This window comes from Bufo gargarizans, chromosome 1, assembly GCF_014858855.1.
Source record: "Bufo gargarizans isolate SCDJY-AF-19 chromosome 1, ASM1485885v1, whole genome shotgun sequence".
Lineage (NCBI taxonomy): Eukaryota > Metazoa > Chordata > Amphibia > Anura > Bufonidae > Bufo > Bufo gargarizans.
Window position 1 is genome coordinate 746,973,796 of NC_058080.1, and position 20,762 is coordinate 746,994,557.

The 20,762-nt window shown below is 47.2% G+C and overlaps 1 protein-coding gene across 1 annotated transcript in view; it reads left to right on the forward strand.

Annotated features, from left to right (window-relative positions):
• The window catches only part of LOC122930550 (zinc finger protein 585A-like), a 140,955-nt gene that overhangs the window by 37,770 nt on the left and 82,423 nt on the right, over positions 1-20,762 (forward strand). The window contains exon 5 of the mRNA XM_044284033.1: positions 18,411-18,468. Within this exon, the coding sequence (XP_044139968.1) occupies positions 18,411-18,468 (58 nt within the window). The remainder of the gene's footprint in view (positions 1-18,410; positions 18,469-20,762) is intronic.

The window sequence follows — 20,762 nt, forward strand, 5'->3', positions numbered from 1 at the left end:
CTGTATAAAACAACAATTCAATTTGATCTTCTATCTTCTATATAGTTCTTCATAAATACTGGTCCAAAAACCACCTACTTCTAGACAATTCCATAGCAAATGGCTTAGACCAGCATTTTCTGCCAAGCACTTCCAACACGTGTCCTTTTTTTCCTGATATATTTTAGCGAGGAAGGCGGGGGAGTAATATAGGCGATGTTCAATTTTGAACTGCATCAATCTATATTTTTGGGAAATCAATACTTTTTTTATGTTTTGATATACCATATCCCAATCCAAATTGCTCCCATCGCCCAGTTCAGCTTCGCAGCCTCCCTCGCTTTTGAATGTTATTATTGTTATAAAAGCTTAATAGATGTCACATAATGGCTTCTATAAAACATCTGATAATATGTCTTCCTAAACAGGATTTATGTTCATGACTTATATTTTAACCGCCTCCGGACCGCCTAACGCAGATCCGCGGTCCGGAGGCGGCAGCTGCAGGCAGACTGACGCATATACGCATTTCTTCAAGGGGGGTCGCGTCATCAGCTTGCCAGCCAATGATCGCGGCTGGCAAGCTGATGATTTTTTAAAAATCCAAAGGCCAGATAACATCATATTAGTAAATATGATCTGTTATATGGCTGCCCTGCTCCTCTGCTGGTCCTTTTGGTCGGTTGGATCCAGCAGAGGAGCAGGCTTCACAGTGAGTACACCAAACACCACACACTAGCCCCAGATCACCCCCTGCACCCCAATTAACCCTTTGATCACCCCTTTGATCGCCCCTGTCAATCACTAGTAAAAGGAAAAAAGTGATCAGTGTAAACTGTCACTTTTTTTTTTTTTTCACTGGTATTGACCGTTAGGTTTTAGGATAGTTTAGGCCTCTTGGTTAGGTAGTTTAGGTATCAGTTAGCGCCCAGCCCACCGCCCCGCAGTCACTGATTCGCTGATTAGCGTATCGCTAATCAGCATTTGTACTTTTATAGTATCTGGAAGTGATCAAAACTGATCACGGTCAGATCTATAATTGTATTAGTGTCACCTTAGCTCGCCCTCCACCCAAAACGCAGTGTTTGCCCGATCAGGCCTGATCGGTCGCCCACACGTGCGTTCGCCCACACCCGCCCCACCGCAGTGACAAAAAATATATATTTTTTTGATCACTGCACATTCACTTTACACGCGCTGCGGCGATAAAAAAATCAGTTTTGATATTTTTTATCAACCGCAGCGGCCTCCGGTACTTCGCTAGCCTCCCATTTGTAAGACAGGCTTGCTTTTTTTCTTGGGTAGTCTCAGGGAATACCCCTAAATTTAGTTGCCCAAATGTCAAATGGGGTATTCTTCTGAAGAGGCCTACAGGCTTCTGACCCAGTCGGATGAGGAATGGGAACCCTCATCTGACGAATCCAGTGGGTCAGAATATGAACCTGTAGAAAGCAGTGGCACTCTGACCCAAAGTTCGGACGAGGAGGCTGAGGTCCCTGATAGCACCAGGCGTACCCGGCCCCGTGTCGCTAGACCACAGGTTGCGCGGGATCCGCTTCAAGGGCAGCAGAGTGGGGCTGACGCTGTCGGATTACATGGTGAGGCATACACCAGCAGCGCAGCCCTCCCTGGACCTAGTACCAGCACTGCCGTACAACCTGGTGAAGTGGCGAGCACCAGAAGGCAGTTGAAGCTGGTACGGTGGCACGTGCATTAGTTACCCCGTCGCAGCCACCGCAGAGACGGGCCCGTAAACCCCCAGGAATCCCTGAGGTGCTGGCAAACCCTGATTGGCAGTCCCCAACTTCAGCCGCACCTGTAGTTCCCCCTTTCACCGCCCAGTCTGGAGTTCGGGTTGAGACAGCTCAGATCGGTTCGGCCCTGGGATTTTTTTTAGCTGTTCTTGACTGCGGAGCTCTTAGACATAGTCGTGGCCGAAACAAACCGGTATGCCACACAATTTATAACCGCCAACCCGGGAAGCTATTATGCCCAGCCTTTCTGGTGGAAACCAGTCCAAGTTTCCGAAATTAAAATTTTTCTGGGCCTCCTCCTCAACATGGGTCTAACTAAAAAGCATGAATTGCGGTCATATTGGTCCACGAACCCAATTCATCACATGCCCATTTTCTCTGCTGCTATGTCCAGGGCACGTTTTGAGGCCATCCTGCGTTTCCTGCACTTTAGCAACAACACCACCTCCCGTCCCAGAGGCCACCCAGCTTTTGACCGGCTCCACAAAATTCGGCCCCTCATAGACCATTTCAACCAGAAATTTGCAGATTTGTATACCCCAGAGCAAAACATCTGCGTAGAGAGTCCCTAATACATTTTACCGGGCGCCTTGGCTTCAAACAATACATCCCAAGCAAGCGCGCCCGGTATGGGGTCAAATTGTATAAACTCTGTGAAAGGGCCACAGGCTATACCCACAAATTTCGGATCTATGAGGGAAAAGATCAGACCCTGGAGCCGGTCGGTTGCCCTGACTACCTGGGGAGCAGTGGGAAGACAGTCTGGGACTTGGTGTCACCCTTATTCGGCGAGGGGTACTATCTTTATGTGGACAATTTCTACACAAGTGTGGCCCTCTTTAGGCATTTGTTTCTAGAACAGATTGGCTGCTGTGGCACCGCGCGAACTAGTCGCGCTGGCTTCCCCCAACAGCTCGTTACCACCCGTCTTGCAAGGGGGGAGAGGGCTGCCTTGTGTAACGAAGAACTGCTTACGGTGAAATGGAGAAACAAGCGTGACGTTTACATGCTCTCCTCCATTCACGCAGACAAGACAATACAAATTGAGCGAGCAACCCGTGTCATTGAAAAGCCCCTCTCAGTCCACGACTATAACCTTCACATGGGAGGGGTGGACTTCAATGACCAGATGTTGTCTCCATATTTAGTTTCCCGCAGAACCAGACGCTGGTATAAGAAGGTGTCTGTATATTTGATTCAATTGGCTCTGTATAATAGTTTTGTTCTCTACAGTAAGGCTGGGAGAACACGATCCTTCCTCAAATTTCAGGAAGAGATCATCGAGAACCTCCTGTACCCAGGAGGTTCCGTGGCCCCATCCACCAGTGTAGTTAGCCGTCTACACGAGCGACATTTCCCCAATGTCGTTGCCGGTACCTCAACCCAACCGTCACCCCGAAAAAGATGTTGTGTCTGTAGCAGGAGTGGAATAAGGCGTGACACCCGCTATTTCTGTCCTGACTGCCCTGACCACCCTGCCCTATGCTTAGGGGAGTGTTTCCGGAAGTACCACACACAGGTACACCTAGCATAGGGATCACATCTCACCAGGACAGGCACACAGGGCTATTAGGGCCCATTCACACAGAGCTGCTGCAAACCTCTCCTTTCACCTGGGACAAAGTGCATAACGCAATTCGTCACATCTTTTTTGCAATTTGCGCTTTGCACATTGTCCCATGGGGAAGGAGAGGTTTGTTCTATAAAAGGTAAAAAAAAATAAAAAATCACCAGTAAGCAAAAAGGTTAATGTTCAGTTCAAAAAGTTAAAGTTTATATGTTCTGTTCCAAAGTTAATCAAATTATTGCGTTGCGGCCTGGTCTTTTCTTTTTTACCTTCTAGGTGGACCAACCGATCGACTAGCTGCAGCACTGATGTGCATTCTGACAGAACCATTGCGCTGCTGTCAGATTACACACAAGTAGGTGTATGCGGCGCTGCAAGACGAGATTTCTCCTCTGCAGTAAAAGATACGTTTGCCGAGGCATATGAGCCGAGGAGGAGGCGGTGTTCCTATGCTTTGGCAAACACTTTGTATATAAAAAAAAAAATCCCGGCAATGATTTATTCATCCACATCGATTGATGTGAATGGAGAAATCTGGTTTGCCAGGGCATACGAGCTAAGTGGGTATGGATGTTGGGCGGAGCTCCTATGTCCTGGCAGACGCCTTTCCCCTCCTTTTTTTTTTTTGGCAGAGATTTTTTCATCCACATTGATCGATGCGAATGAAGAAATCTGTGCCGTTCATTTTTTTCTTTCAGCCCACAAGTACATAGACCTGGCGACTGAAGTAGCAGCTATGTTTGTCTTGACACTAAACATAGCTGCCTCCCAAGACTTCTTTAATAAACTGTCAGCTTTCCTTTCCATAGTGTCCCTTAACTGACAGGAGTCCTCAAATGGAAGTGAGGTTTTTTTATTGACCTTGGCCACCTGGACGTCAATTCTAGGGAAAAATCTTAGAATCTGACGGGTCAAACACAAGGCGGTTCCTGAATTCCTTGGATATTCCTACTTTCTTTTCAGGATGGGCCCATTCATCCATCACCATTTCCTTAATGTTTTCATTTATGGGGAAGACCCTGGAGGTTCAATCCACCAAACATTTCCTCCTGAACCGTATTGGGTCGCTTGATGTCCTCCACCCCCATGGTATCCCTGACAGCCTTTAAAAGGTCATTCATCTCACTGGGGGTAAAGAAAAATTTCGTAGAGTCCTCGACGATCTCAGCCTCAGATAAGGGGTCGTCATCCTCTTTTTTAGAGGATGAGGCATCGTACTCTAAATCTTCGGAGTCAGAGGAAATATCCGCCATCCTGGGCCGTTTAGGCGGGCGAGACCCCCGGATATCCTCACGGAGGGAGGCCAGTGAAGACTTAACCTCCTCCTGAATCATGGATCTGAACTCCTGCATAATTGAGGGCTGTTCCTCACTTACAAATTTGGCAAGTTTTTTTAGTATAGTCATCAGGAAGCCGGACGGATGCACTAGATGCATCTGGCGGTCTTCTTTGACTTTTTTAAACTTAGTTTGGCCTAAAGTGAGAGGCAGCCCATTAAATTTATGCCAATCTGGTATAGGAGCATAACTTAGATGCAGTATACCAGCAGACCCCCAGGGGGAGGCGAAGAGTGGATACCACTAGGGTGCACCCCCCCCCCACTTACCATCTGTGAAGCTGCCGGCTGCCCAGGTGGGCTACTCACGCAGGGGCGCTCTGCTCCTTTTGCTGCATCTCCTTCTCCTGGTCCGACATGTCCTCCGGTCAGCGAGCGATGCAGAGGCCCCGTCCACTTCCGGGTTTTGCCGGCAACCCGGAAGTGACAAACGCACGCGACATGGAGGTAGGTGACCTGCGGCAGCTCAGGGCAGGCTTCCCTCAACAGGGAGCGTGACCCTGGCGTCACCCTGTCAGCTTTAGAACTAGTCCGCTGGAGAGCAGGGGACGCTTTCCTGGATGACGAACCCGCAAGGGAGGCCACAAGCACCGCCGATGCAGTCACCCAGGTACCTTTAAAAAAAAAAAAAAACAAGGTCCACTTCACCTCCCTGAAGCCAGAGAGGACTTTTCTCTGTCCTGGCCGCTATAGGGTGAATGGTGGTGGGAGGGGTCCTTTTAAACCTCTCTGTTCCTGCCCCTACAGAGGTCAGGGGTCAATCTCTCTGGGCCGTCATGGTGATGAAGTGGAAAGTTTCCTTGAAAATGTAAAGAATTTAATATCAAGAACAGGAGAACGGCCTCTTAACAACTCCATTCTAGCCTGCTTCATAGTTATTGGGAGAGTTGGGAGGACTACTACCACAACCCCCCCTTCCCAAAGGTACCTGGCCTGTAGTTTACAGGACTGTGAGGCTGAGAAAGCCATATGTGTTCACACACGGTAAGGTAGGGGCACATGTTGTATAGGTAGTGCCTGGACGGGCAGGAGTTTATTTTGTACCATTATGATCACATGGATATGCCGCAATAAAGCACAGTGTTTGGACCTTAAACGTGGTGTCTGGCAGAGATATGTGAGAATGACCCCCAAAGTCAAGCGATCCCTTAACCCCTTAAGGACACAGCCTTTTTACACCTTAGGACCAGGCCATTTTTTGCAAATCTGACCAGTGTCACTTTAAGTGCTGATAACTTTAAAACGCTTTGACTTATCCAGGCCGTTCTGAGATTGTTTTTTCGTCACATATTGTACTTCATGACACTGGTGAAATTAAGTCAAAAAAATATTTTATTTTGCACCAAAAAATACCTAATTTAACAAATTTTTGGAAAAATTAGCAAATTTCAAAGTTTCAGTTTCTCTACTTCTGTAATACATAGTAATACCCCCAAAAATTGTGATGACTTTACATTCCCCATATGTCTACTTTATGTTTGAATTGTTTTGGGAATGATATTTTATTTTTTGGGGATGTTATAAGGCTTAGAAGTTTAGAAGCAAATCTTGAAATTTTTCAGCAATTTACAAAAACGACATTTTTAGGGACCAGTTCAGGTCTGAAGTCACTTTGCGAGGCTTACATAATAGAAACCACCCAAAAATGACCCCATCTAAGAAACTACACCCCTCAAGGTATTCAAAACTGATTTTACATACGTCGTTAACCCTTTAGGTGTTGCACAAGAGTTATTGGCAAATGGGGATGAAATTTGAGAATTTCTTTTTTTTGTCTAATTTTCCATTTTAACCCATTTTTTCCACTAACAAATCAAGGGTTAACAGCCAAACAAGACTGTATCTTTATTGCCCTGACTCTGCCGTTTATAGAAACACCCAATATGTGGCCGTAAACTACTGTACGGCCACACAGCGGGGCGTAGAGGGAAAGGTGCGCCGTTTGGTTTTTGGAGGGCTGATTTTTATGGACTGGTTTATTTACACCATGTCCCATTTGAAGACCCCTGATGCACCCCTAGAGTAGAAACTCCCTAAAAGTGACCCCATCTAAGAAACTACACCCCTCAAGGTATTCAAAACTGATTTTACATTCGTCGTTAACCCTTTAGGTGTTGCGCAAGAGTTATTGGCAAATGGGGATGAAATTTGCAAATTTCATTTTTTTGTCTAATTTTCCATTTTAACCCATTTTTTCCACTAACAAATCAAGGGTTAACAGCCAAACAAGACTGTATCTTTATTGCCCTGACTCTGCCGTTTACAGAAACACCCAATATGTGGCCGTAAACTACTGTACGGCCACACAGCGGGGCGTAGAGGGAAAGGTGCGCCGTTTGGTTTTTGGCGGGCTGATTTTTATGGACTGGTTTATTTACACCATGTCCCATTTGAAGACCCCTGATGCACCCCTAGAGTAGAAACTCCCTAAAAGTGACCCCATCTAAGAAACTACACCCCTCAAGGTATTCAAAACTGATTTTACATTCTTCGTTAACCCTTTAGGTGTTGCGCAAGAGTTATTGGCAAATTGGGATGAAATTTGCAAATTTCATTTTTTTGTCTAATTTTCCATTTTAACCCATTTTTTCCACTAACAAATCAAGGGTTAACAGCCAAACAAGACTGTATCTTTATTGCCCTGACTCTGCCGTTTACAGAAACACCCAATATGTGGCCGTAAACTACTGTACGGCCACACAGCGGGGCGTAGAGGGAAAGGTGCGCCGTTTGGTTTTTGGCGGGCTGATTTTTATGGACTGGTTTATTTACACCATGTCCCATTTGAAGACCCCTGATGCACCCCTAGAGTAGAAACTCCCTAAAAGTGACCCCATCTAAGAAACTACACCCCTCAAGGTATTCAAAACTGATTTTACATACGTCGTTAACCCTTTAGGTGTTGCGCAAGAGTTATTGGCAAATGGGGATGAAATTAGCAAATTTCATTTTTTTGTCTAATTTTCCATTTTAACCCATTTTTTCCACTAACAAATCAAGGGTTAACAGCCAAACAAGACTGTATCTTTATTGCCCTGACTCTGCCGTTTACAGAAACACCCAATATGTGGCCGTAAACTACTGTACGGCCACACAGCGGGGCGTAGAGGGAAAGGTGCGCCGTTTGGTTTTTGGCGGGCTGATTTTTATGGACTGGTTTATTTACACCATGTCCCATTTGAAGCCCCCTGATGCACCCCTAGAGTAGAAACTCCCTAAAAGTGACCCCATCTAAGAAACTACACCCCTCAAGGTATTCAAAACTGATTTTACATACGTCGTTAACCCTTTAGGTGTTGCGCAAGAGTTATTGGCAAATGGGGATGAAATTAGCAAATTTCATTTTTTTGTCTAATTTTCCATTTTAACCCATTTTTTCCACTAACAAATCAAGGGTTAACAGCCAAACAAGACTGTATCTTTATTGCCCTGACTCTGCCGTTTACAGAAACACCCAATATGTGGCCGTAAACTACTGTACGGCCACACAGCGGGGCATAGAGGGAAAGGTGCGCCGTTTGGTTTTTGGAGGGCTGATTTTTATGGACTGGTTTATTTACACCATGTCCCATTTGAAGCCCCCTGATGCACCCCTAGAGTAGAAACTCCCTAAAAGTGACCCCATTTTGGAAACTACGGGATAAGGTGGCATTTTTTTGGGGACTATTTTTAGGGTAAATATGATTTTTGGTTGCTCTATATTACATTTTTGTGACGCAAGGTTACCAAAAATTGAAATTCTGAAATTTCATCTCCATTTGCCATTAACTGTTGAGGAACACCTAAAGGGTTAATGAAGTTTGTATAATCAGTTTTGAATACCTTGAGGGGTGTAGTTTCTTAGATGGGGTCAGTTTTGGGGAGTTTTTACTCTAGGGTACATCAGGGGGGCTTCAAAAGGGACATGGTGTCAATAAAAAAGGCCATCAAAATCGGCCTTCCAGAAACCATGTCGGTCCTTTCCTTTTGCGGCCTCCCTTTCACTGATACAGCAGTTTACGACCACAAATGTGGTGTTTCTGTGAACTGCAGTATCAGGGTAATAAATATTAAGTTTTGTTTGGTTGTTAACCCTTGTTTTATTACCGGAAAAAACTGATTGAAATGGAAAAGTGCCAAAAATAGCGGTTTTGGCACTGTTTTTTTTTTTTTTTTTTTACTGTGTTAATCTGGGGGGTTAGGTAATGGGATATTTTTATAGAGGAGATTTTTACGGACGCGGCAATACCTAATAAGTCTACTTTTTTTTTACAATTATTTAGGTTTTTGACTATATTATCTTTTTTGATACAAATCTTTTTTTGGGTATCTCTAAAGTCTAAGGGTCATTTTTATTTTTTTTTTTATCCAATTATCTCATGTGGGGACTCATTTTTTGCGGGATGAGCGGACGGTTTTATTGGCACTATTTTGGGGGCTATATGACTTTTTTATCGCTTGCTATTAAACTTTTTGTTATGTAAGGTGACAAAAAAATTATTTTTTTGCACCTATTTTTTTTTTTTTTGACCGTGTTAATCTGGGGGGTTGGGTCATGGGGTATTTTTATAGAGGAGATTCTTACGGACGCGGCAATACCTGATAAGTCAACTTTTTTTACAATTATTTTGGTTTTAGACTATATTATCTTTTTTGACTAAAATTTTTTTGGGGGTATCTCTAAAGTCTAAGGGTCATTTTTGTAAAAAAATAAATTATCCAATTATCTCATGTGGGGGCTCATTTTTTGTGGGATGAGTGGACGGCTTTATTGGCACTTTTTGGGGGGCTATATGACCTTTTGATCGCTTGCTATTAAACTTTTTATTATGTAAGGTGACAAAAAAAACCTTTTTTTGCACCTTTTTTTTTTTTTTTTCCTTGACCGTGTTAATCTGGGGGGTTAGGTCATGGGGTAGTTTTATAGAGGAGATTATTACCAACGCGGCGATACCTAATATGTCTACTTTTAATAAATTATTTTAGTTTTTTTTGGGTGTCTCAAGTCTGAGAACCAGTTTTTTTTATCCGATGTCAGTGCTAAATTGGGATATAAATTTAGTACTCCATGGAAGTGTGATACTCCCTGAAGCAACCGTCAATGCAGAGGCCCGGATGATCGGGGCAAGTGTCGCACTGAGTAGTTGTGTCCTTCCGTATCCCCCTCCTGCGACACACTCTGCACTTTTTTTGGGTTCGTCCCTTCTTTCCAGTATGGGGGACCACACCTGGAAAGTGTTGGCCAGGGACGATCCGGGCACCTACAGTTCCCGAGGTACTCCGGCCTGCTCTTTCCCGGTCCGAAAAGATCAGGGCCTTGAGGACTGCCTCATAGAACTGGAGGAATGTCCCTGTGCTGCCAGCGCTTCGGGATAGTACAAAAGAGTTGTACATGGCAACCTGCACCAAGTAGACCGCAACTTTTTTGTACCATGCCCGGGTTTTGCGCATGGCGTTATATGGCTTGAGGACTTGATCAGAGAGATCAACTCCTCCCATATACCGATTGTAAGCGACGATACAATCGGGCTTGAGGACCGTTGCCGCGGTACCTCGCACAGGGACAGGGGTGATGCCGTTACCATGAATTGTGGACAGCATAAGGACATCCCTCTTGTCCTTATACCTGACCAGCAACAGGTTTCCAGTGGTAAGGGCACGGGTCTCACCCCTGGGGATAGGTACCTGGAGGGGGTGGGCAGGGAGGCCGCGTTGATTTTTCCGCACGGTCCCACAAGCGGACGTGGATCTGGCGGCAAGGGACTGGAACAAGGGGATACTGGTATAAAAGTTATCCACGTAAAGGTGGTAACCCTTATCCAGCAGTGGGTACATAAGGTCCCACACAAGTTTCCCGGTAACACCCAGAGTGGGGGGACATTCTGGGGGTTGAATCCGGGAATCTCGCCCCTCGTACACACGAAATTTGTAAGTGTACCCTGAGGTACTCTCACAAATTTTGTATAGCTTCACGCCATACCTCGCCCGCTTGGAGGGCACATACTGGCGGAAAATGAGTCTCCCCTTGAACGCAATGAGAGACTCATCAACCGCGACCTCTCTTCCAGGTACATAGGCCTCCATGAATTTGGCCCCAAAGTGATCGATGACCGGCCGTATCTTGTACAGACGGTCATGGGCAGGATCACCTCGGGGGGGACATGCTGCATTATCGGAATAATGCAGACATTTCCGGATGGCCTCAAACCGGGAGCGTGTCATGGCTGTACTGTAAAGTGGGGCCTGGTATAGGACGTCCCCACTCCAGTACAGCCTGACACTGGGTTTTTTGACCAGGCCCATATGCAGCACGAGGCCCCAAAATGTCCTCATTTCGGCTGCACTGACCGGCGTCCAGCCACCGGGCCTGGCCAAAAAGGAGCCCGGGTGTTGAGCGACGAACTGTTGGGCGTACAGATTCGTCTGCTCCACCATCAGATTTACCAGTGGGTCACTGAAAAAATGACAAAAAAAGTCATATTCAGTGTAGCCCACTGTGGAAATCTGGATTCCTGATTGGCCTACAAAATCAGGAATCACAGGCTCGTATCGCTCTGGGCTACACCAGACAAGTTCACCGGCAGGGGGCTCCGGTGGATTTAACTGGTGGGCCGGGAAACCAGTACGAGCCCCAGAGCTGCTCGTACTAGTGTGGGCCACAGGGTCCCTAACATGGCGGTCCCCTTGCTCCGCCTGGCGGCGTCTCTGCCGCCTTGGGGGCTCATCATCATCGCTAGATGATGAGGAGGATGCGGATGACAACAGGAATGTGGGGTCATCCTCATCCTCACTGGGACTCTCGGAGTCAGAGGCAATCTGGGCGTATGCCTCCTCGGCCGAGAACGTCCGGCGGGCCATAGGGGAGTGTGTGTCTGCGTGTATATGTGCGTGTGTGTAACTCTTTATTTTGTGTGCGTGTGTGTGGGGGCACGGGTGTTCACGAACTCACCCTAAAACTAACAGAAAAAAATAAAATAAACTAACTAAAAAAAAGGGCAAAAAATGTGGGGAAAAAAATTCAAAACCGCTGATCAACCGTCCGAAGTTGATCAGCGGTGGGGTGTGCGATGCGCTAACAGTGGCCGGACACTAAGTGCCGGCCACAGTCAGCGTACACGGAAAAAAAAAAAATGCACCCCAAAAAAGGTGGGGGGGGGGGGCAGGGGGGGGGGGCAAGTGGCAGCACCCCTGGGGGGTCTAGGGTCACACAGCTGTGCTGTGGACCCCAGACACCCTAACTTAGGGTGATGCAATCAAAGTTCAAAAACTAACTTTCCCTTTTTTTTCCCTGCCTAAACCAAACTTTCCCTAGCTGTCCCTATGTACCTGATGGGGTCCTGGGGGGCACAGATCGGGTCCTGGGGGGCACAGATCGGGTCCTGGGGGGCACAGATCGGGGTGCAGGCAGCGGTGGCAGACACGTGCAGGCAGCTCCTCTCTCCTCCGGCTCCGGAACACAAAAGGAGGAGGAGAGGAGCGCCTGCCTCTTTTGAATCTGCCGCCGGACCGCCCCACAGACCAATCAGAAAGCGATCCTGAGTGGTGATGTCACCATCACCACTCAGGATCGCTGGATGGTGATTGGTGGGGTGAAATCACACCACCATCACCATCCTGTTCCGGGTTATCGGGACTTCAAAGACCCGAATAACCCGGAAACGCAGAAAACCGCAGGTCTGAATTGTCCTGCGGTTTTCTGCGATCGCATACATGGGGGGGTCACCGGACCCCCCGGCGCATTTGCTCCAAGTGCCTGCTCAATGATTTAGCAGGCACGGGGTTCCGATCACCGCCCGCCGTGCGGCGGTGATCGAAAATGCACAGGGCGTACATGTACGCCCTGTGTCCTTAAGTACCAGGGCACAAGGGCGTACCTGTACGCCCTATGTCCTTAAGAGGTTAATGTAAAAAAAAATTATATATATATACATACACACACAAAAATTAAAGTCACATACTTGATTTATTAATAACTACCACTTGTCCTGTGCACAGATATAACTGCAGGTGTCTGTATGTCTGAGAACACTGCACCTTAATGTAAATTGTTGACGTTCTGAGAGACCAATAATAACATGTGGTCGTCTATTTTCAGCCGCCCAACACCTAAGAAAAAAAAGTGAGAAACGGTTATTAATAAAGTGTTTGTTACCAACATTTCAGAGTCATTTACAGTTTTATACATTAAACACAGACTTGCATATGAGACAAGTAACGTCACTGTCACCGATTTCATCAGTTTGTTTACCTACAAGAAAAAAAATAAAGTTAATGATACTTTAAGTCTATAACATTGGCCACTTGCCTCTTGTTCCTGGTGACCCGGCCTCCATACACAAGACAGCTGAAGTGACTGAAATATGAGGGATGTCGTTTTTAACCCCCTCAGCTCCCCTAGCTTAAACACCCTTAATGACCAGGCCACTTTTTACACTTCTGCACTACACTACTTTCACCGTTTATTGCTTGGTCATGCAACTTACCACCCAAATGAATTTTACCTCCTTTTCTTCTCACTAATAGAGCTTTCATTTGGTGGTATTTCATTGCTGCTGACATTTTTACTTTTTTTGTTATTAATCGAAATTTAACGAAATTTGAGCAACAAAAAAAAAGACATTTTTCACTTTCAGTTGTAATTTTTTTTTCAAAAAAACTACATCTATATATAAATTTCTCTAAATTTATTGCTCTACATGTCTTTGATAAAAAAAAAAATGTTTGGGTAAAAGTTATAGCGTTTACAAACTATGATACAAAAATGTGAATTTCCGCTTTTTCAAGCAGCTCTGACTTTCTGAGCACCTGTCATGTTTCCTGAGGTTCTACAATGGCCAGACAGTAGAAAACCCCACAAATGACCCCATTTCAGAAAGTAGACACCCTAAGGTATTCGCTGATGGGCATAGTGAGTTCTTAGAACTTTTTATTTTTTGTCACAAGTTAGCGGAAAATGATGAATTTTTATTTTTTCCACAAAGTCTCATATTCCACTAACTTGTGACAAAAAATAAAAACTTCCATGAACTCACTATGCCCATCATGAAATACCTTTGGGTGTCTTCTTTCCAAAATGGGGTCACTTGTGGGGTAGTTATACTGCCCTGGCATTTTAGGGGCCCTAATGCGTGAGAAGTAGTTTGAAATCAAAATCTGTAAGAAATGGACTGTGAAATCCGAAAGGTGCTCTTTGGAATGTGGGCCCCTTTGCCCACCTAGGCTGCAAAAAAGTGTCACACGTGGTATCACCGTTGTCACAACCAGACAGCTGAGAAGCTCTGACAGAGGCCTTTCAGAACCTCCTCCTTGAGTTTTCTTTGTTGTTGTATTCAGTTCCTCATCTCGTTAGCCTCTCTCTGCTGTCATGTAGTTGGACTGATTGCTTCCCTTTAAATTCCTCCCCATAATGATTTACTGGGCGGCTTATACTTCTTCCTGGAGTGTGTGTGCATGCTGATCCTGTTTCCCAGTCTGCTACAAAGTTAAGTGCTGTACTTTTATCTGTTGTTTTCTGTTTGCTGGATCCCAGGTGACCCTGACTCCCTCCGTGTCTGGTGTAGGGAGCCGGTGGTCGTGTCCCCTCACTATTGTAGGGTGTTCAGGGGTTATATAGTCGAGGTACGTGGATATGCAACCATCCACCTTTGGGATCTTTGCATAGGCTGAGCAACCAGGGAAAGTGCTAGGCCTTGTGCAGGGGTCTCCCTTTTGGTTCCTTAGCTTTGGATCCAGTGAGTCATACATGCATGTTGCTTTGTCTTGCTTCCCTTTAAATTCCTCCCCATAATGCTTTACTGGGCGGCTTATATTTCTTCCTGGTCGGTAGAGGCGCGTAAGGCTTTTTTCTAATATCAAGGAGAGTTTTGCTTCCGCTCCCATCTTGGTGCAACCTGATATTTCTTTACCCTTCATAGTTGAGGTTGATGTTTCTGAGGTGGGTGTGGGTGCGGTCTTGTCTCAGGGTTCCTCTCCTGCCAAATGGCGACCATGTGCTTTTTTCTCGAAAAAACTCTCCTCCGCAGAGAGAAATTACGATGTGGGAGATAGGGAATTGTTGGCCATCAAGTTGGCTTTTGAGGAATGGCGCCATTGGCTGGAGGGAGCCAGACACCCCATTACCGTGTTTACTGACCATAAAAATCTGGCCTACTTGGAGTCAGCCAAGCGTCTGAACCCGAGACAGGCCAGATGGTCGTTGTTCTTTTCAAGATTAAATTTTGTTGTCACGTTCCGCCCTGAAGTTAAGAATGTGAAGGCGGATGCCCTGTCACGTTGTTTTCCGGGAGGCGGGAATTTTGTAGACCCGGGTCCCATTTTGGTTGAAGGTGTGGTGGTCTCTGCTCTTTTTTCTGAATTGGAGGCAGAGGTGCAGGCAGCCCAGTCAGAGGCTCCTGATCTTTGTCCTCCTGGGAGGTTGTTTGTGCCTCTCGCTTTAAGACACAAGATTTTTAAGGAACACCACGATACGGTCCTTGCTGGGCACCCGGGGGCAAGAGCCACACTGGATCTCATCGCTCGGAGATTCTGGTGGCCTGCGCTTCGTAAGTCGGTTGAGGGTTTTGTGGCAGCCTGCGAGACTTGCGCTCGTGCCAAGGTCCCTCATTCACGGCCATCAGGTCCTCTCCTTCCCTTACCCATTCCTTGCCGTCCTTGGACACATCTGTCCATGGACTTCATAACGGACCTGCCTCGTTCCTCGGGGAAGACTGTGATTCTGGTGGTGGTGGACCGTTTTAGCAAAATGGTGCATTTCATCCCTTTTCCTGGTTTGCCCAATGCTAAGACGCTGGCGCAGGCATTTATTGATCACATTGTCAAATTGCACGGTATTCCTTCAGACATAGTCTCTGGTAGGGGCACGCAGTTTGTTTCCAGATTCTGGAAGGCTTTCTGTTCTCGCTTGGGGGTTCGGTTGTCATTCTCTTCTGCTTTCCACCCGCAGTCGAATGGCCAGACAGAGCGCGTCAATCAGAATCTGGAGACATATCTGCACTGTTTTGTGGCGGAGAATCAAGAGGATTGGTGTTCTTTTTTGTCCCTTGCGGAGTTTGCTTTAAATAACCGTCGTCAGGAGTCCTCTGATAAGTCACCATTTTTTGGTGCATGTGGGTTTCATCCGCAGTTTGGGACTTTCTCGGGAGAGGGGTCTTCTGGTTTACCTGATGAGGACAGATTCTCCTCGTCTTTGTCATCTATTTGGCAAAAGATTCAGGATAATCTAAAGAGCATGAGTGAGAGATATAAGCGTGTGGCAGATAAGAGACGTGTGCTTGGTCCGGACCTGAATGTTGGTGATCTGGTGTGGTTGTCTACCAAGAATATCAAATTGAAGGTTCCCTCCTGGAAGTTGGGTCCTAGGTTTATTGGGCCTTACAAAATCCTGTCTGTCATAAATCCTGTTGCCTACCGTCTTGATCTTCCTCAGACTTGGAAGATCCATAATGTTTTTCATAAGTCCTTATTGAAACCTTATGTTCAACCCATTGTACCCTCGCCTTTGCCCCCTCCTCCGATTATGGTTGATGGGAATCTTGAATTTCAGGTCTCTAGGATTGTGGATTCTCGTCTTGTCCGCGGTTCTCTTCAGTACCTTGTTCATTGGGAGGGTTATGGTCCTGAGGAGAGGATGTGGGTCCCAGTGACGGACATTAAGGCCTCTCGTCTCATCAGGGCTTTCCATAAGTCCCATCCTGAGAAGGTGGGTTCTGAGTGTCCGGAGTCCACTCGTAGAGGGAGGGGTACTGTCACAACCAGACAGCTGAGAAGCTCTGACAGAGGCCTTTCAGAACCTCCTCCTTGAGTTTTCTTTGTTGTGGTATTCAGTTCCTCATCTCGTTAGCCTCTCTCAGCTGTCATGTAGTTGGACTGATTGCTTCCCTTTAAATTCCTCCCCATAATGCTTTACTGGGCGGCTTATACTTCTTCCTGGAGTGTGTGTGCATGCTGATCCTGTTTCCCAGTCTGCTACAAAGTTAAGTGCTGTACTTTTATCTGTTGTTTTCTGTTTGCTGGATCCAAGGTGACCCTGACTCCCTCCGTGTCTGGTGTAGGGAGCCGGTAGTCGTGTCCCCTCACTATTGTAGGGTGTTCAGGGGTTATATAGTCGAGGTACGTGGATATGCAACCATCCACCTTTGGGATCTTTGCATAGGCTGAGCAACCAGGGAAAGTGCTAGGTCTTGTGCAGGGGTCTCCCTTTTGGTTCCTTAGCTTTGGATACAGTCATACATGCATGTTGCTTTGTCTTGTTTCCTGCACACCGTCCGTGACATCCGTACTCAGGAGAAGTTGGGGAATGTGTTTTGGGGTGTCATTTTACATATACCCATGGTGAGAAAAATATCTTGGTCAAATGCCAACTTTGTATAAAAAAATGTGAAAAGTTGTCTTTTGCCAAGATATTTCTCTCACCCAGCATGGGTATATGTAAAATGACACCCTAAAACACATTGCCCAACTTCTCCTGAGTACGGCGATACCACATGTGTGACACTTTTTTTGCAGCCTAGATGGACAAAGGGGCCCAAATTCCTTTTAGGAGGGCATTTTTAGACATTTGGATCCCAGACTTCTTCTCACGCTTTAGGGCCCCTAAAATGCCAGGGCAGTATAAATACCCCAAATGTGACCCCATTTTGAAAAGAAGACACCCCAAGGTATTCAATAAGTGGCATAGCGAGTTCATAGATTATTTTTTTTTGGCACAAGTTAGTGGAAATTGATTTTTTTTTGTTTTTTCTCACAAAGTCTCCCTTTCCGCTAACTTGGGACAAAAAGTTCAATCTTTCATGGACTCAATATGCCCCTCAGCGAATACCTTGGGGTGTCTTCTTTCCGAAATGGGGTCACATGTGGGGTATTTATACTGCCCTGGCTTTTTAGGGGCCCTAAAGCGTGAGAAGAAGTCTGGAATATAAATGTCTAAAAAAATTTACGCATTTGGATTCCGTGAGGGGTATGGCGAGTTCATGTGAGATTTTATTTTTTGACACAAGTTAGTGGAATATGAGACTTTGTAAGAAAAAAATAAATAAATAAATTTCCGCTAACTTGTGCCAGAAAAAAAATGTTTAAATGGAGCCTTACAGGGGGGTGATCAGGGAGTCTATATGGGTGATCACCCCCCTGTCATTGATCACCCCCCTGTAAGGCTCCATTCAGACGTCCGTATGTGTTTTGCAGATCCGCGGTGTCCGTGTTTTGCGGATCCACAAAACACATACGGACGTCTGAATGGAGCCTTACAGGGGGGTGATCAGGGGTTAATAAGTGACAGGGGGGGGGGGTGTAGTGTAGTGGTGTTTGGTGCTACTTATTACAGAGCTGCCTGTGTCCTCTGGTGGTCGATCCAAGCAAAAGGGACCACCAGAGGACCAGGTATATAAGACGCTGTTATCAAAACAGCGTCTAATATACCTGTTAGGGGTATAAAAAAAAACAATCGCCGCTGGCAGGCTGTAGATCCACTCGCTTACCTTCCGATCCTGTGAACGTGCGCGCGTTCACAGGAAGTCTCACGTCTCGCGAGATGACGCATAGATGCGTGACTGTGCCTGGGACAGCCGCGATCCTGCGTTAGGCGGTCTGGAGGCGGTTAAACCAAGTGCATGTAGGCCAAGTTCAGTCGCTGTATTCAGTGTGCTTACGCACCTGCCATTGGGGAGACGGCACAGACAAGCCAGGATACCTTTCCACTACGTCATCTGAACTTGGCTTTAGAAAAATACAGCCCCCCACATTGGCCTGTCTGTCCTTCCGCTTATCAGTTCACCTGTCTGTGTGCGCTCTCCAAAAGGACAGACAGACGTTATCTGGCCTGTAATAAACTTTCAGGCTGTTTGCTACTTCAGCAGGTAAAGTAGGGCGGCCAGAGGTCCAGCTTTAGGCTCCCTGTCCTCCGTCTGACGCAGGGCCTGGATGGACTCCGCTCCCTCTCATACAGCAGCACGGTGCAGGGAGAGTCACCATCTCTCCACAGCAGATGACATGAAGTTTATTTTGTATTGGCTGCGGAATCGGAGGGGGTATTGCCCAACATGGTCAGGGTGCGGCTTAGTGGGGTCAGGCACCCTAAGCCTAGAGTATGGGCACCCTAAGGTAGAGAAGCAAGGCTGGAGTAGGACAGCAGATTTAGGACACTGCTTCCAAACTAGGGCTAGCCTGTGTCTGCTGTAAGGCCGGAGTCTAGACGCTGTGGTGTATGGGCACATAAGCACTGCCAGTATGCCATCTGGATCCAGGGGAATTACACAAGTGCCAATGGCACACTGGAAGGCACCCACACCGCCATAGAAACTCTGCTGTGCCGTTAAGCTGACATCACCAATTTGAATCCCAGCTAAGGTGCTTACATGGGACTTCAGCTCTTCTGACACAATCCTGCTGTGTCTTTAGGACAGATTCTGTTTACTGACTGCCACCGAGACATGACAACCCCTAGTGTGCAGTGGTGCATACAGCATCCTCCCTGCCATCAGACTGTACAGCGGTGGGCACTGGGTGCTCATCTCCATGGCAACCCCTCTGCTCGGCCATTCTGCTCTCAGGAACAAAATCTATTGGGTGAATACACATCAATGTTACCACACACCGGCTACAGGATACACCCAGCCCCCTACACAGAGGCTTACACCCCCCTTATTGATCTGCCCCCTCTCCAATACACCCCATAAAGCCCCCCTCCCACAGATCTGCACCCTCATTGCCCCAGAATACACCACATAACCCCCTCACAGACTGCCCCCCCCATAGATCGTCACCCTAATGGCCCCAGAATACACCACATGCCCCCCCATAACCCCCCCTCACAAACCTACACCCTCATGTCCCCAGAATACACATGCCCCCCTCAGATTGACCCCCCCCATAACCCTTCCTCAGACCTACACCCTCATGTCCCCAGAATACACCACATGCCCCCCCCCACCCCATAGACCTACACCCTCATGTCCCCAGAATACACCACATGCCCCCCCCCCACCCCATAGACCTATACCCTCATGTCCCCAGAATACACCACATGCCCCCCCACCCCATAGATCTGCACCCTCATGTCCCCAGAATACACCACATGCCCCCCCATAACCCTCCTCACAAACCTACACCCTCATATCCCCAGAATACACATGCCCCCCTCAGATTGACCCCTAGTGATGTCCGGATCATGAACGAATCGTTCTTTTGAACCGATTCAGTTCACTGATCCGGAAGAGTCGGTTCCTCTGACTGATGATCCGAATGAAACGGCTCAGTCACATCAGCAGGCAGTGTAATAGGAGCCGACAGTGGACGGTAGCCCCGCCCCTCCCCGCCCTCCAACCAATCAGAGGCAGCCAGAACGGACTCACAGCTCAGGGGGAGTCGCAGGGACTCAGAGAATCGTCTGAGTCTATTAGTTAAAAGAATCGAATGAGTCAGAGACTGTGTCACCGAGTCCCTGCCAGGCTCCCTGCTCTGCGGCTCCCTGCAAGTCCGTCCGGGGGGAAGGGGGGGCATTAATCTAGCATGTAGCAGAGCTGTGTGTGTACAGCGTGCATGCAGCAGTGTAGCATCATGCTACACTGCTACATGCACCCTGTACACGCACAGCCCTGCTACATGCTGTAGCAGAGCAGGAAGTCTGGTAGGGACTCGGTGACACGATTCTTTTAACTAAAACTCTCAGACAATTATCTGAGTCCCTGCAATAACTATAGCCACTACATCACAGTCTGCTTCACTGCAGCAGAGCTGTGTTTGCCAGGAGCCAGTCCCTCCTGACCTTCGGTTCACGTGAGAGCCGACTCAGCAAGTGAACCGAAGATTCGATGAGCTGAGCCTGCGCATTGATCTTCAGTTCACTTGCTTCTGCCGGCTCAGGAAGTGAACCGAAGATCCGATTCATCTGAAAGATCCGAACTTCCCATCACTATTGACCCCCCCATAACCCTTCCTCAGACCTACACCCTCATGGCCCCAGAATACACCACATGCCCCCCCCCCCAGATCTGCACCCTCATGGCGCCAGAATACACCACACGCCGCCCCCCTCTCACAGATTGACCCCCCCCATAACCCCCCTCACAGACCTACACCCTCATGGCCCCAGAATACACATGTCCCCCTCAGATTGACCCCCCCCCATAACCCTTCCTCAGACCTACACCCT